The sequence below is a fragment of the Anopheles arabiensis genome, chromosome 2 (assembly GCF_016920715.1).
Source record: "Anopheles arabiensis isolate DONGOLA chromosome 2, AaraD3, whole genome shotgun sequence".
In the NCBI taxonomy this organism is placed as follows: domain Eukaryota; kingdom Metazoa; phylum Arthropoda; class Insecta; order Diptera; family Culicidae; genus Anopheles; species Anopheles arabiensis.
In genome coordinates this window covers 23,357,102-23,373,202 of record NC_053517.1, presented here as the reverse complement: position 1 = coordinate 23,373,202, position 16,101 = coordinate 23,357,102, and the positions used below count along the sequence as shown (strand labels likewise).

Genomic DNA, 16,101 nt, shown 5'->3' with positions numbered 1-16,101 from the left:
TGCGCATTTGACATTTTATACTCACCTATACCTATACTCACCTTGGTCTCGGCTGTCAGGTCCGGTGCTGTCAACGCCGGGGTCGCGCTTCGATTATCCGGGTTTGTCCCCTCCGCCCCGAATGAAAGGCCGCTTGGTTCGAAGAGCGTTCGCCGAATCCGCACACGCAGAGCAAAGCGAAAGAAAAAAGACCATTCACACACAAGGGCACGCGCGCATCTTTCCTAGCCTTCTACCGCTCCATTTGATACCGTACGGCGTACCGACCCGAAAAAGAACAAAAAAAAGTGTTCAATGACGATGGAAAATCAGGAAGAAATACTGCTGCTGCTGGAGCGCTTCACCAAATCGAAACAGAAGGACATCCCGCGCGAGCTCGAGGACTATCTGAACTTTGTAGCGCGCACGGGCGATACGCTGTACCGCTGGGTGCTGGTGAAGCCGCTGTTCCGCGAAAAGCTGGTCAACGTAATTACCGACTTCCATCACAACACGCCAAGCATCGCGGGTAAGCATCCGGAGGAGAGAAAAAACAACATGCCGCAGCACCAACATTGATGATTGTCTTTTCCTTTGCTTTTCATCCCCCTCCCACAGACATTCCCCAATGCCCGAACGTGGACCCGTTCAACTTCGAGCGCATGAAGCGTGCCCTGCTGGAGCGGCTGGACTCGTTCAACTCCGCGCCCTTCACCGTGCAGCGCATCTGCGAGCTGCTGACGGAACCGCGCAAACAATACACGCGGATCGACAAATTTATGCGCGCGGTGGAAAAGAACATTTTAGGTAAGCGCCCAGGGACACCGCTTCCGATCGCGTACACTGCAGGAAAACAAAATGGAGCTGAAAACTACGCACTTTATTTCTCTGTACAAGTAATGGTTGGTGGTGGTCGCTAATCAGCTAAAGAACAGCTTTTTTCCCGGCCCGGCCCTAGCAACAGCAGCCGCCTGCTGCTCTGCAGCGCTGCCGCCTCGCTCAGTCCTCGAACTGGGCGGCAAGCGTGTGTAGCTGCTGCCGGACGACCTTGCCCGCCGCGTTACGGGGTATTTCCTTGATGAATACTACACCGCCGGCCAGCTGCTTGTACTTGACCACCCGCTCCTTCACGTAGTCCTGTACCTCCCGCTCGTCCAGCTGGCTTCCCGGCTTAACCACAACGAATGCACGCGGCAGCTCGCCGGCCGTTTCGTCCGGTACGCCGGCCACTGCCACGTCGCTCACTTCGGGCAGCTCGAGAATAATGTTTTCCAGCTCCGTGGGGGACACCTGTAAAGTGCGACGGTATAGCGATCAAATGGGAGATGCGCTTGTTTGTGTTCTTAAATGTGCATGAAATGAGGGGTTTGTGCTGATTTCTCTTTTAATTTGCCTGGGTTTTTCAGTGGTCAGCACGCAGGAACCAGGCCGCCGGCGTAGTGACAGCGAGAATGGTGACTCACTCGACTCGATCGTCAACGGTGACCTGGAGGTGAACGTGGACATCGAGATGGACAACGAACAGTTCCATCTGGAAGCGGACGCACTGCTGCCCGACTCGAGTGACGCTGTCGGTTCGCTGCACGGCTCGCTCGGTTCCGAGGTCGGTACGGCCTCCTCCGCCCAGCGTACCGCCGAGGGCAATGAAGTGAACGGAGGCGGCTCCTTCATGAACAGCGACGGCGGTACCAGCCAACCCTCGTCCAAGGGCGGTCTATCTTCCGAGTCACACGAGGGCGTGATCGACACTAACGAAAATGCCACCGATGGTGATATAGCGGCGCCGCTACTGGAAGCTTCCCTCGAAGCGTCGTCGTCCTCCGCCACCTCCACTGCGTCGGCTGTCGCCGAACGAACCGACAAAAGCGATGAGATTGAACCGGCACCGCTGCAGGAGGAGGCGGCGAGCACGGCAACAGAGGACAAAGAAAACACCGCCAGCACGACGGACGCACCTCCCGCCCAAACGGTACGGGAGGAAGAGATTACCTCGGCACGGGACGATGGAATAGGCGAGGCGGCAGAGAAACAACGCGAGGACGGTGCGCTTGAAAAGGCGAAGGAAGGAAGTTCCGTGGAAGAAGAGAAACCCGTGGACGAAGCTGGCGGCCAGTCGCTACCAAACCCAGCAGCTTCCGGTGAGGTTGCAGCAGAAGAACAAACCAATGCACCACTGGACGATGGCGAACCGCAAGCCAAAATGGTGAAGTACGCCGATGATGCAGCACCACAGGAAGAAAAATCGAACCTTTGTACTAGCGTGATCAAGGCCGATGTGCATGCTTCCGGGGACGATGGCGATTCAGCGATGAAACAGGCTGAAGATACGGTGGCACACCTTGATAGCACCGCTACGAAGCCGACCGATACCACCGTAGGCCAGTCACTCACGGAGCAGAGTGCTACCGGTGGCAGCAGTTCCGCCGTTGCAACAGTTTTGTCCGGTAGCGCTGATGGTGAATCGACAGTCACTAGCATTGCACCAGTGGAAAGCAGTACTCCGACCGGCGAAGAGGAGAAGGACGGCCAAGAACATTCCCCGGGACTGCAGGTGGAAACGACGGTAGCAGCGGGAGTGGAAGGGGATGCTCCGGCTGTTGAGCAGCTCGTAGCGGAGCGTGCAATAACCGAACCCACCTCCACCGAAGTAACGTCCACGAATGCGTCCGAGATGGAACTAACGACGACGGCAACACCACAACCGGCTTCAACAGACAGCAGCAGCAGCAGTGCAGCGGCACCTACCTCGGACGAGCTAGAGATGGAGCTGGCGACGGCTTCCGGCTCTGCCCCAGCAGCAACACCGACCGCAGCAGAGGTTGCAGTGGAGGAGGTCGACATGGCGGGCGGCGAAACGACGGGAGCAACGGAAATGACAACCGAGGACCCAAAACAGGACGACAATGTGATGGACATCGACGAGTCAAGCGTTGAGATGATGGATCAATAGATTGCCCCCCTCCCCGCCCCCACACCCACAAACACAGACAGACAGACAGACATAAAAGGAAGTCGCCTTCGCGTGACGACACGCCTGCCGCTCGGATTGCTGACGATGTGTGTGCGTGTGGTAACCACTAACATAGGAGGGTGCTGACGATGGCGAGGTGCCGGCGACGAGCCACTGCTACCGCTGCTGCTACACTATTTGTATTAAAAATGCTCTACTCTTAATGGATTGATTTTTTTTAAAAGGACAAATAAAACTGTAACACCACCCTCCCCTCCTCCCGATAAAAGGACGGCTGGTGTTTGCCCACACTTACCTGGTTGCCCTTAACCTTAATCAGCTCCTTCGTCCGATCGACGATGAAGAAGAACCCTTCCTTATCGTAGTACGCAACGTCGCCGGTGCGCAGGTAGCCATCCTCGACCAGCGTTTCCCTGGTGGCGGTCTCGTTGTTCAAGTAGCCCTTCATAATCTGTGGCCCCCGCAGGTACAGCTCGCCCGTCTGGTGCGGCCCCAGATTGCTACCGTCCGACAGCGACACAATCTTGGCCTCCGTGTTGGGGTACAGCTGACCGCAGGTGCCAACCTTCGACAGGTCATACCGGTGGGGCGTGCAGAGCGTAACGGGCGAGCTTTCGGTCATGCCGTACCCTTGCGCGATATCGATATCGCGGCCTACTTTGTTCTTGAACTTTTCCTGCAGCTGCAGCGAGGCCGGCGCAGCGCCGACCAGCACGGAATCCACGCTCGACAGCAGGTCGGGCGTCACCTTCGGATGGGTGGCTAGGAAGAGGAGCAGCGACGGTACCACGAACAGGAACTGGGGCCGGAACTCGGCTAAACACTGGATGTAGTCTTCCGGGATGAATCTAGAAAGGAGTATCGGGTATGGCAGAGTTGGTTGGCTGGTTGGTTGAGCTTATTGCACTTTTCCCTTTTCGATTTTGATGCGATGAGAACCGGAACAGCAGTGTTAAGCGTAGATGTGTGTGATGGGGCAATGAAACCCTATAAAACCGTCTCTGCTATTTCCCCCCCCACCCCTTTCTGGAAGGCGCACACAATGCGTGGTTCAAATCCCAGTCAAACATCGTCTCTCCGTGCCTGCGTACATTCATTTTGAACTGCAGGGGCTTCATGATTCAGGGCTTCCGTTTCAACGTGGCAAGAGTGAAGAAGAAAAAATCCCCTAACCATTCGGTGGCGCGTGAAACGGCGCGTCGCGTTCCTAGTAGCGTGCTGATAAGCGATTGGTTTCAAATCATCATTTCCAGCAACAAAAGAAGGGGGTGGGGGGGACGGTTACGAGATTGTGTTGCAGCTCATTTCAAACAAATAAACCGTTGGTGGAAATACACCCTAACCTTGTTGTCGATCGAGTGAGCGATCGCGCCCTCACCAGCAGAGAACAAGGCACACACGGAAGGACGCCTTGGACGACGAAATCAATCTCCTTTTGTTTTGTGTGGTTCACCAGATACTTTATTCGATAATTATTTATAAATATATATATTTATGCATGTAAATAAATGTTGATCTTAACGGTATCCATATTTATTAATTATATTTTATCATTTAAATCATTACTTGTGTGTTTATGCAATTTGAGAGGGGGGTGTGTGTGTGTTTGCTGGTTTTGTTGCTTGCTGTTTAAATGATCCTGCGTCTCTTGTGTGCATCCAGATGTGTGCGTGTGAGTGTGTATGTGTGAGCGGATGTGTGCCTGCATGTAGGCTCGTGTGTGCGCCCATGTAGCAGACGTATGTAGTAGTAATAGTAGTTTGTGGTGATCCTTCTTCCTTAGAGATGTAGTATTGTTTTGCAGCATAAACAATACAAATCCCATGCATCAGCAGCAGCATATCGTAGGTGATCATTTTATCAAGAGGTTGGGCCACACGCCTGCACTGGGAAACAAAGGGGGATGGCGGGGTAGACGCCGCCAAGAGGTTGACCGGCACGTGTAGTTTAGTTTGCAGCAGCTCAATTTGCACCAATCTCCCGTCCTGTGGGAGCGCAACCCCACCCCCAACACCTTTTGCCCAGGCACGCACACACGCACGAAAGACACACACACTCATACTCATACACTCACACGCACACACATGCAGCAGAATGCACGTACGCTGAACATGGTGCACACACACTCCTAGTGGCGCGCCTACTACTGCTATATTCTAAACACCACCGCCTTGTTTTTTTTTTGAATTCGTTTCCGGGTTTGTTTTTCGTTTACTGTTCGTCTAACACTTTTCCCTTTTCTGCCTAATTGTCCCGGGCCCCCCTTAGCTCTCTCACTATCTTCCCTTTTCCTTTCAACGCTTTCGCTCACGGCATGAGGAGCACGCGCGCGCGCGTACACACAGCAGGAAGAAGGGCCGACGGCCTACTGCGAACGAATATTTACTTGGTATTTGTAGGGTTGTAGCGTGTATGTGTTTACGTGTGGTGAGAGGAGGGGGAGAGAGTTGTTGTTTTCTTTATGTATAAAAAAGACAAATCGTACATCGATCGACCCCGAACCACCCGAATCACATGATCGGCAGCACTCCACATGAGGGATGGCGGGGGGCGGGAAGGTTAGCAACCTCAATCGAAGTGGTGGTGGTAGTGGTGGAAATATCCTTCTGTCTTCTGTCACCCCCATTCAAACTCTTCCACAATCCCTTTCTCCTCCTCTCTTCTTCAACCACAGCTCTGCTATCTAATGTTTACCCCCCACACACACAGACATAGAATTAATGCGAACCTTTGCGACTGATTCCTCTTCGTCCTCGCCCATCATCACTGTCACTATCCTTTCCCCCATCTTCGCTCTCACTGTCCGGTTCCATGAGCTGCACGAAGAACTGCCTGGTCGATTTGATGCAGACGCCCCGGCCCTCGATCTCGTGGTCGCTGCGCTCCTCCTTCCACAGATGGAACCCTTCCATGACGACCTCGAACTCGTGCAGCTGCTGGAAGATGGTCTGCAGCAGATGCTGCGGGTGTTGCATCCGCTCCACCAGCAGCTGGACCGCGTACAGTGCCTGCAGCTCGCGCTCCGCCTTGCCCTGGATGTAGCGCTGCAGCAGCATGTGCCACTTTTCGATCTTGGCCGTGTCCAGCTTCGTCTTGTTGATGCAGTGCTCCAGCACGACCGTCGTGAGCGTGCGGATAAACTCGGACGAGTTCTCCTGCTGCTCGGACACGTGCGAGCTGATCCACTGGAAGATCGTTTCGTTCGGTGCATCGTTGCGCAGGAACTCCCGGATGCTGGACGCTACCTTGCACTCGAGCAGATAGCCCAGCTTAGCATCGACCATGCGCTGCCTGACGGCAGCCTCGTCCTCGCCCGGTTTGCCAAAAACCTTCAGATCCAGCGGACTCTCGTACCACAGCTTGACCGTTGCGTCCTTGCCGTGGGCCGCTTCGTAGATCTGCAGCACCTTCCGGCACAGCAGCCAGCATTCGTACGGCTTCTGTTCCGTGTCCGCGATGGTGCTGGTCGCGATCTGCTGCGCGTCCTGCAGCGTGATCAGCCGCTCGTGCAGAGGCGGTACGAAGTATTCGGCCGAATAGTCCCACAACATCGGCACATCGATCACCATACTGCCGGCCTCGAGCAGCACGTCCTCCACCGAGTACTGGAAGTCCTTACGATTGATCTGCTTACGGCGGAACATGCCGTGCACGATGCCCGACACCTCCTTCCGTGTCATCGTTTTCTGATCGAGACTGCGCTCGAACAGCCGCTTCGCCAGCGTGCGGCAGTACTCGGGATGGCTTCTGTCCAGATCGGCCGCCAGCTCCCGTATCAACGCTTCCGACCGCTCGTCGAATTGGATGGAGCTGCTAGCGTTAAGCAGCTCCGCACCATCGCTGCCGGTCGGTGTGGTCAACGCACTGCTACTGCTGCCACCGCCCGAAACTCTCGGTCCCGTAGACGAGGACGCAGACGATGGTGCGCCCGGGATTTGCAGCTGCTGATAGAACTGCCCCGACGTGGAGGTCGACTGTCCCATCCGCGTCATGCGCGGCGGCTGCTGTTGCTGCTGTTGATGCGACTGGTTGCCGGAACCGCGGCCCTGCATTGGGGGTCCCATTTTCCTGTCCCAGTCACGATCCATACCACTGCCGCCACCGGATGAGGAGGAAGGCTCCCGGGAGTTTCGGGAGTAACGGTCTTCGTTTTGACTACTGCTACTTCCATAGCGTCCGTAGCGATCCCGCTCCATGGCGCTTTTATGGTAAGAGTCCTTACTCGATCCGCGATCCCGATCCCGATCGCGATCCCGATCCCGTTCCCGATCACGATCCCGATCACGATCACGATCACGATCACGATCACGGTCGCGGTCGCGGTCACGATCACGGTCACGATCGCGATCACGGTCGCGATCATTGTTATCACGATCCGCGCTGGAGGCTGCCGTTGAACCGCTTTCCTCATTGCCGAGCGTTTCGAAAATGTTATTCTTCCACTTATTCGTCTGATAGTTCGACGCTCGGCCCAGCTGCGTCGTGTCGACGTTCATCGACAATGGCAGCTTCTTTGGATCTATAGAGAACGGACGATTACTGCTACGGCTGCTGGAGATGACCTGGAATCCTTCATCGTCCTTTTGCAGGCGGCCACCTTTGGTGGACCCGCCGCCCCCTCCGCCACTGCTGCCCCGACCAAGGCTGCCCTGGTTGAAGCCGGAATTGCCGCCGCCACCACCGGATGACATCTTGCCGTACAGGCCGCCACCCGAGCTGCCGCCGCCGCCGCGCGGCCCTCCCATATCTCTGCCACCGCCGGAGTAGCCCGAATCTTTGCCGGGCATGAAGTTCAGCATGTTGATGCGATTCTGCTCCGACTCGACCTCGCGCGCAATCTGCGAGATTGTTTTCGGGTTGAGCTCCTGGCGCCGCGGCACCCAGTTGTTCCGGCGCAGATCAATCACGTCCTGGATCATGAACCGGATACGGCTGCTTATGTTGTACTTTTTGAACTGCTTCACGATGTCGCCGAGCCGGGTGAAGTAGCTGGTCAGCGACTCGTTCATCTTCTCCAGGTTCGCCCCTACCGTCGTCAGCAGCTTGCACAAACACTCGAGCGACTCTTCGTTCGACTCCTCCGGGTTCTTGGGCAGCAGCGCATCGAAACACTGGAGCATGGTTCTCGGCTGCAGCATGCCAAGCTTGTACAGCTCGCCGATGAACCGCACCGTACCGACGGCCCTCCGGCGCACCTTCATTTCCTCCTCCTCGAGCTGCTCCTTCAGCTCCTCGAACTCCTCCTGGCTCAGGTCTTTGCTCTTCTTCAGCTTCGCGCGCCGCTCCTGGGCGGCTTTCGCTGCATCTTTGCGCCGCTCCTGGAACTCGCACTGGCACCGTTCCAGCAGCTGGGTACGGAAGTCGGACTTCTGATCGGGCACGGCCAGCGAACCGATCTCGCGGCACATCTTCGCGTACGCCTCGGAAAAGTTGGGCTCCGAGATGGCCTTCTCGAACACCAGCCGGATGCAGCCCTTGAACTGTTCATCCGTCTTGATCGAGAGCATCTTCACCTGCTCCACCAGCTTGGTAAAGTTCTCCGGCGTCAGCTTGTTCAGGATGCTGCGCATCGATTTCAGCAACTTTTGCGTTTCGTCCTGTTCGGCGCTCTCGCTCTTCAGCAGCTGGCTCGGGCGCCACGCGTTAGCGCTCGAGTTCAGCTTCACCTCCTCGTTGAGCTGCAGGTTCAGCTTGATGATCTTCGATCCCGTCTTGCTCAGGCCCTGCTGGGACTGTTTGTTCGGCTGGGCACCGCCGCCACCGGACTGGTTGCCGCCCCCGATGCTGCCCTGCTGTGAAGAACGCTTCACCACGTACGACTGCCGCACCGGATTGTGGTGACCACCACCGCCGCCGCCACCACCACCACCGCCACCCATGCCCTTCATAAAGTTAGGAAGTAGCGAGAATTCCGTGCTCTTTTGATTGCCGCCGTACGCATTGCCGCCACCGCCGCCACCACCCATGCCCATCGAGTGGTTCGTCCGGACGAGCAGATTCTCCAGACTGTTCGGCAGGTTGGCCGGCTTCTCCAGGGCTGGGGCGATGTTTTTCAGCATCATCAGCTGCTCGCGGGAATACTTTTTCTTGCCGTCCGGGTTCCCCGGGCTCCACTGGTCCGGATCGTACGCGATCAAGGTTATTGAACTACTTTTCTTCACCGCCGGTGGTGCTGCCGCATTCGTGCCGGCCCCATTGCCTGCGCCAGCCGGTGCCGTTTTGACCTCTGCAGCCGTCGCCGTCGTCGCGCTCTTCGTTGTCGAGGTGGCATTTGCCGTCGCCGGTCTGGCTGCCGCCGGCAGCTGTTCCCGCTTGCCCTCCTCGTCGGCCCTCGCCGACGGGGCGACGTGCTTCGCCTCACTGTCGTTCGCTGCCGGAGACGCTACCTCCGTAACTACGTTACGGTTGTCGTCCAAACTGTTGTTGTTGGTCGCGGCATTGGTCGGAGGAGGAGCGGCTGCTGCCGCACCGGTGACCGCGCTCACATCGTTACTTTTGCTGCTGGGCGGAGCATCCTTGCTACGTTCGCTTGGGACGATTTGATCAGTCTCGCCGGCCTGCAGCTGCTCCTTCCTCGGTTGCTCGCGATCGTCGGCGGTTGCCTTCGGCAACTCGCCGGTCGCTTTCACATTGTCGCCCGACGGTGCGGCTCCCTTACCGTCGGCGTCTATCGAGCTTAAGTGTCTGGTGTAATCCACATTATTATTGTTAATGTAATCATTATCTAGATTCTTAACGCTACGTTCCTTATTTAAAAAGTTAGATTGCTGTACAGCAGCAGTGGAGGGCGTCTTGGCCGCCGGTTCCGTACTCATACTATTGGCAGTAGTAGCGCTCCCATCGGCCATTCCGACAGCCACACGATCCGTCTCGTCCGAGGCCACACCACCATCGTCAGCACCCATACCGTCCGTCGTCGTGTGCACTTCCATCTCTGTCCCGTCTGTCTGGCCCACTGGCGCGACAGCCGGTTGCGCTGGCGATTCCACATCAGCTTCTGTCCGCGCCAACAACGCCTTCTTCTCATCGACGCCAATGTTCAGATTCGCTACTGCTTCCGTGAGTGTATCAGCGGCATCGTCCGCGTGCTGGGCGACGACGGCATTGCTATCACTCGACCGCTGCTGAGGCACGTTCGCATTCTGCTCGTCGTCATCATGCACCGTCGTCGGGTCTGTGGTAGCACCTTCCTCCGGCGTTACTTGCCGCTCGTCTCTAGCGGGAGGTAAACTTTCAGCGTCTCTCCTGTCGGCCGATTCGGCCGTGGAGCTACCAATGCCACCGCTGCTGCTCTCGACGACTGCTGCGCCGGCAGCCAAGGAGGAAGGAACGGATGGCGGAGGTGCTTGGTGTAAACTGTTGATGCTGCTGCTGCTACCGGTGTACACGAACGGTTCCGCGTCCGAGGACAGGTTCGACTCGGTGACCGATTTTTCCGAAACCGTGCGGAAGCGTCGATCGTTTGGCGCAACAGCTAGAATCGGTGGAGGAGGTTCTGTCATGTAGCTGGCCCCGACTACCTGGTTCTGATGGTGCTGCTGCTGCTGCTGCTGCTGATGCTGGGGGTGGTGGTGTTGGTGGTGATGGGGATGGTGCGGATGCTGCTGCACAACGATAGCCGCCGCATGCTGCGCTGGTGGAAGGGCGCCTGTTGCCATCAGCTCACTGTCCGCAAGCACTGGGTTGGGTGGAACAGAAGAGGAAACGCGCAGCTGCGCGGCTGCTGCTGCCGCTGCTTGCGCCTGTGCCTGAGCTGCTGCCACTGCTTGCTGGGATTGCTGCATTGCATATGTATGCTGCTGCTGCTGCTGTTGTTGTTGTTGTTGTTGCTGCTGTTGTTGTGGTTGCTGCTGCTGTTGCGGTTGCTGCTGCTGGTGGTGTTGCAGATGCTGCTGGTGCTGCTGGTGTCGCTGATGTGGGTGGTGGTGCGACTGCTGTTGCTGCTGCTGATGGTGATGATGCATCTGTGGATGTTGTTGGTGCTGCTGATGCTGCTGGTGTTGCTGCTGCTGTTGGTGCTGTTGCTGCTGCTGCTGCTGCTGCTGCTGCTGATGTTGCTGGGCATGGTAATGGTGAAGCTGTTGTTGCTGCTGCTTCGAGTGTGGATGTTGCTGCTGCTGCGAGTGGTGCATTCCCCCGTCGGGGATTGGTTTCTTCTTTTTAATGTACGAGTTCGGTATCTCGACCGAGGGCCCGTCGGACATGGCGGACACGACCGGTGTACCCGTGACAGTAGTCATGTCACTCGTTAGGTGCGGCGGCAGATGGGGCGGAGGATGTGAATGGTTCATCATCTTCAGCCCACCGTAGATGTCGTGCGGATGCGTCGGTGGCAGCGGCCCGCCCGGGACGACTGTCTGCTGGGGCGGCTGCGGCACCTGCTGCTGGTGGTTCGGCAGACGGATTAGCTCATGTCCGGCCAGCTGCATCGGCGGCGGCGGCTGATGATGGAGGTGCTGCGGTGGCGGCATCTGGCCCACCATCGCCGCCGGAACGACCATTTCCTGTGCCGGCTGGGTAGGCTGGGGCGGCTGCTGCTGCTGTTGCGGTTGATATTCCGCATAGTCCTGCGACTCTCCCATGTGGGATGGCGTGCTGACGGGCTGGGCGCTAACCGGCACCGCTGGTCCCGGCGTTCCGGCGGAAGAAACTGCGGTCGAGGCGGTACTGGTAGCGGAGGAGGCTCCCCCACCGCCACCACCGGTTCTGCCGCTCGAAGACGAGCTCGGATCATTATACATGTTCTCCAAAATATCCTCCATCGTGTCGGGATGGATGATGCTGATGGCGTGTTTGCGCTTTTCCCGCTTGGCCGGCTGCTTCGCCGGCTCGGCGAGACCGCCCGGGCTGACGCCTACGCCTACCCCGCCCATGCCGGCACCCGGCTGCAAGTGCGGCGGCGGAGCGGCAATCAGATTCGACATCTGCGAGAACGAGGTGTGCGGCTGCGTCGATACGACCGCCACCTGGGCCGCCGTCCCGGTTTGCTGGTGCTGCTCCAGCGGTGCAACATGGGCGGCGGCTACTTGTGGCGGAGCTTGCGGTGGATGCATGTGCTGCATCATTTCGTGTGGCACCTGCATCGGTGCCGGCTGCTGATTCGAGTGAGCATGCTGAGGCATCGGCACTTGCGAAATCTACGGCGGAAAGGATGAGCACGTATGATGGTAGCGTTACTTGCACTGTAGCTTAGCGTGGTCGGGCACTGCTCGCAAAACACTCATACTTACATTTACTAAACTGTTGTCTGCACCCGGCTGCCGGCGTCCGCCCGCCGTCTGGTGCTGGTTCGGCAGCATCTGGTACATGTGGTACGGCGGGTAAACGACCTGCACGTTCCCCATATTGCCCCAGGGTGCCGGAAGCCGTTGCAGCGGCTGCATGTAGTTGATGGTCATCGGCACCTGCTGATACGGACCGATCTGCATCGCGCCCCTTGGCCGCGCGGACTGACCGCCGCCCGCGCCCCGAAACACGGGCTGCGGCGTGTAGAGCGCGTTCTGCTGCTGCTGATTCATCATCGCTGCCTGCTGCGATGTGAGTTTCATGTCCGCCTGCTGCTGCTGCTGCTGCTGCTGCTGGTGTTGCTGCTGCTGCTGCTGCTGCTGGGACGTGGGGGTCCCCGATGGCATGTTACGTATGACCGGGCCGGGTGGCAACTGCCCTCCTCCACTTTGCATTTTGTATTTCCAGACGTCACACCAGACAGAGCATACTTCTTTGCTTGTCACGCGGAAGTTTCATTGAAACACTGCAAAATAATAATTGACACATACACACGCATCCACACATCCATGGGGCCGGGCGGGTCGGTTTTCCCTCCACGCACACACACGCACGCACGGTATGGGGAGTTGGTGTATGGGGAGGAAACGACTGATCAGATCAAGTTGGCACTTTCTTCTTCTTCTTAGCAGCTTCTCCCTTCGCTTCCTCAACCCCCCGTTCGGGACGAGTAAGCTACCGGGGAGTGTGCTATTTGCGTCCGGGTCCGGGTGGAATCGCGGACCTTTACCCCGGCAAAGTAGCGGCGGCGGCGGCAGCGGCGACGACGACACGTTACCATCAAAATTCGCACACGCACGCATTGCACAGGGGGCGCACACATAACAAACAAAAAAAAAAGAAGCGAAGCGAATGCTTTCCTTTTCCGTCTTCTTTTCCTTACCTAGCCTAACTGGAACCGTAGAAATCCCATCGATAATGATCAATCGCAAAGCCGGACCCACCGAAGACACACCGCACCGTAAAAGTGCCAGCCGTCGTCGTCGTCACGGAAGGAGAAAATATAAGCAAATATAGGTTATCTGACTGTGAACCAACCAGGCACCTGCTGCTGCTGCTGCTGTGACTGCCAGCTAGCTGCCTGCGGAGCACTTTTCGTCGCCGGATTCGTCGGCTCGGTGGCGACGCCGTCTAACAGCAGTACAGTCCGCACAGATCGGCTCCGGTAACGCGGCGATTGTTCGCGTGCAGGTTCGATTTTCCAGCAGCGTTTTCGTGTGAGGCAATTATTTTCACCACAAATTCATCCCGTTTTCAGTAAAAAAAAATTAGGCCGTGGAACGGGTTGACAGCTAGTGACGTTTAACGAAATCGATTGATTACGTAAAAAATGCTTGCGCCGTGCTGGCAGCACTGTCTCGCCTGGCAGCACGGAATGCACTGATTGAATCGAATCGCTGACGAGGGCGCGATAAAGCGACATTCAGTGTACAATCGTGTGCGCTAAATTGCACCGATTGCTAGAAATTCATTATCCGATGGAAGGGTTGCGCGTAGATGGCAAATTTACGTCCCGCAGGCACGATGTAACGGTCGCCGGGATGTATCTTTGAATTTGGCTAACCTTCACATAACCTCTAGGGGTGATTGCCGATCCCTTTCGTGGAACAAAACGTGTTTACAGTGCGCGGTCCAGTACTGTGCGCTTTGGCTCATCGACGTTCGTTCGATGTTGGCGCTTTTTGGTTGTAAAATTCGAGCCGGTAGGACTTTTTATGTGTGTTAATAATCAAATAAAATGTGTTCAAACGGTATAGAATACGTGATATTGGTAAGTGATTTATCGTGACTGGTGACAGAGCAGCTTGACAGAATTAAATAAATGTAAAAATAATTTCCTAAATGCGTGCGACTTGCGAAATGCAGTGATGGTGTGTGGACATGCTCGAGGAAGATTAAGAAGGATAAATACCTGGGGATGGAAACGACGTGATTTTTCGACTTGATAACCATATGCAAAATAGCGTTCAATCCATAGATATGGAAGAAAGGCGGTATCGTCAGTATAGTCTCCTTCTTCTCGACTGCAATTGTATGGGGAAAAGAAATCGGAACATGTTAAGTTGCCATAGCCAATTCAAAGCAGCAATCTCAATCCATCGCACAACACTTACGATATTCGGGTTGGTAGTATTTCGATATGGCTGGATGCGATCCCTGCGCTAGGTTAGCCACGAGATTATAGTGAGACAGTTCCACGCCCTTGGGCAATCCTGTAGTGCCGGAGGAATACGGTAGAATGGCCGTTTTGTGGCAATCAATCTCGGGGAGCTCACTGCGATGATTTTCTTTCAAAAATTGCTACACCAAGAACCGGGGCCGGTTAGTATCTTCTCATAACGTATCGAAACACCTGAACCCACCTCAAACCCGTAGATATTCTTATCGAGATCGTGCTTTCCTCCGATGCAGATGGTACCCTTGTAGTGTTTCATCTTCGATTTGAACATTTCCGCCACCGGAAGCAGCATCGGTAGGGTGACGATGGCCGTCACGCCGGCATTTTCAAACTGTCGACATACTTCCTCTGTTAACGGATGCAAAATGGAAAAGGGGGATTGATTGCAGTTGGGATACAAGGGATAATAGATCGATCTCAAGTGGTACATCCAACATACCCGCTGTGTACAAGGGATTGGCAAACGTGACGGTCAACCCCGCCAACAAGCCGCCGTGCAGTGCCGGTACGAATTCGGGTATGTTGGGTAGCAGCAAACCCAAAACATCGTGCTGGCGCATAGCACATCCCTTCTGCGATAGCAAACCACAGGCCATACGCTTGACCATCTCGTGAGTCATACCGTACGTGTACGATCGCTTCGAAGCTCCACATGTCTATGCAAAAAGGGTGAAAAAAGATAGAACCATATTGTGTTAACCAGTGTAACCAGGCGAAACGTTCGAGAGTGGGAGTTCCGATGCCGGATGACTCCATATTTTGTAATCAGCTTTTGCGAAACATAATTATAATCAGCTCACATCGAGCGATCGTGCCCGCAGCCTCCAGCGCCTGTTTTCCTTGATTACGATCTCGGCCAAAGTACAAACCGTCTTTCTGCGGCGGCCTAACGCTTGGCTGAGCACGGACCAAAATACGAGCACGCCTTATCACACCAGTTATCAAATTCGAAAATGACCTACTAGCGACGTTGTTGGGGGGTCTTTTCGGGGGTTGTTGTCGACACTTTCAATGATAGATTATTTTTTCACATAATCATCTCTACACGCACGGGCGGATTCGCGGCGCATTACGCGCGATAATTTAGCAACAACGTGCTATCAATCAGAACACAACGAGAGGGAGAAAACGCATCGAAGTAGCAGGGTTTGCGCGTTTCCGTTTACTTACGATAGCCGGTTTGTCTGCATACTTTTCGTAGCCCTCGAAGATGTACTCGGTAACATTCTTCTCCGGAATGTCTACACTGCCGAATGGCGACTGTACCACGTTCCGTTCGTGGCTCATGAAACGCCGTTGGCTCAGCACTACTACTGATCCGCAGGCATTGCTTCGGGTCGCCAACTCTACTAACACCGCTCTACTTCCGGCACGCCGGCATGCCGGTACGGTGGATGCAAGAATACGTGAAATCATCGTTTACGGATCGACACTTGCGTATGTTGATACACTCTGGGGGTAGGATTTCTAATTTGATCTATTACACCACTGCCTTTCCTGAACTGTAGCGAAGCTTTTCGTCAACTGATCGATTGAGAGCGTGAAGCGGTCGGAAGCTTCGTTTCGATCCCAGCGGTTCGGACCTTGATTGCCGCGTAAGCGATGCAGTTCTGCGTTATCAATCGCGAGGAGCGTGTTAGCGGTATGTGTTTCTACCGCACTCGGCTCGGGCTAGATTAGAAATCTT

At 55.7% G+C, this 16,101-nt stretch overlaps 3 protein-coding genes across 3 annotated transcripts; 1 reads left to right on the top strand and 2 right to left on the bottom strand.

The window, feature by feature from the left end:
* Positions 1 to 83: 83 nt before the first annotated feature.
* Positions 84 to 3,244, top strand: LOC120895299 (serine/threonine-protein phosphatase 4 regulatory subunit 2). Its single transcript, XM_040298518.1, has 3 exons — positions 84 to 508; positions 598 to 786; positions 1,386 to 3,244. The coding sequence occupies exons 1-3, from the start codon at positions 295 to 297 to the stop codon at positions 2,927 to 2,929; spliced, it is 1,947 nt and encodes a 648-aa protein (XP_040154452.1). The 5' UTR covers positions 84 to 294; the 3' UTR covers positions 2,930 to 3,244.
* On the bottom strand, positions 839 to 15,953 carry LOC120895300 (probable 4-coumarate--CoA ligase 1). The gene is made up of 7 exons (XM_040298519.1): positions 15,585 to 15,953; positions 14,854 to 15,070; positions 14,599 to 14,762; positions 14,350 to 14,536; positions 14,148 to 14,259; positions 3,246 to 3,798; positions 839 to 1,269 (listed from the first exon to the last, which is right to left on the bottom strand). Exons 1-7 carry the CDS (start codon positions 15,828 to 15,830, stop codon positions 979 to 981), a joined length of 1,770 nt encoding a protein of 589 aa, XP_040154453.1. The 5' UTR covers positions 15,831 to 15,953; the 3' UTR covers positions 839 to 978.
* Positions 4,389 to 13,602, bottom strand: LOC120895297 (eukaryotic translation initiation factor 4 gamma 1-like). Its single transcript, XM_040298516.1, has 3 exons — positions 13,119 to 13,602; positions 12,505 to 12,701; positions 4,389 to 10,998 (listed from the first exon to the last, which is right to left on the bottom strand). The coding sequence occupies exons 2-3, from the start codon at positions 12,628 to 12,630 to the stop codon at positions 5,668 to 5,670; spliced, it is 5,457 nt and encodes a 1,818-aa protein (XP_040154450.1). The 5' UTR covers positions 12,631 to 12,701; positions 13,119 to 13,602; the 3' UTR covers positions 4,389 to 5,667.
* Positions 15,954 to 16,101: the final 148 nt, after the last annotated feature.

Coding starts and splice junctions, on each gene's coding strand:
- LOC120895299 (XM_040298518.1), top strand. CDS start 295: ATGACGATGGAAAATCAGGAAGAAATACTGCTGCTGCTGGAGCGCTTC. Junction 509..597: donor CAACACGCCAAGCATCGCGG/GTAAGCATCCGG, acceptor CCCCTCCCACAG/ACATTCCCCAATGCCCGAAC. Junction 787..1,385: donor GGTGGAAAAGAACATTTTAG/GTAAGCGCCCAG, acceptor TGGGTTTTTCAG/TGGTCAGCACGCAGGAACCA.
- LOC120895297 (XM_040298516.1), bottom strand. CDS start 12,630: ATGCAAAGTGGAGGAGGGCAGTTGCCACCCGGCCCGGTCATACGTAAC. Junction 10,999..12,504: donor AGCAGCAGCAGCAGCAGCAG/GCGGACATGAAA, acceptor CAGCAACATCAG/CAGCAGCAGCAGCAGCAGCA.
- LOC120895300 (XM_040298519.1), bottom strand. CDS start 15,830: ATGATTTCACGTATTCTTGCATCCACCGTACCGGCATGCCGGCGTGCC. Junction 14,763..14,853: donor CAATCCCTTGTACACAGCGG/GTATGTTGGATG, acceptor ATCCGTTAACAG/AGGAAGTATGTCGACAGTTT. Junction 14,537..14,598: donor AGAATATCTACGGGTTTGAG/GTGGGTTCAGGT, acceptor TTCTTGGTGTAG/CAATTTTTGAAAGAAAATCA.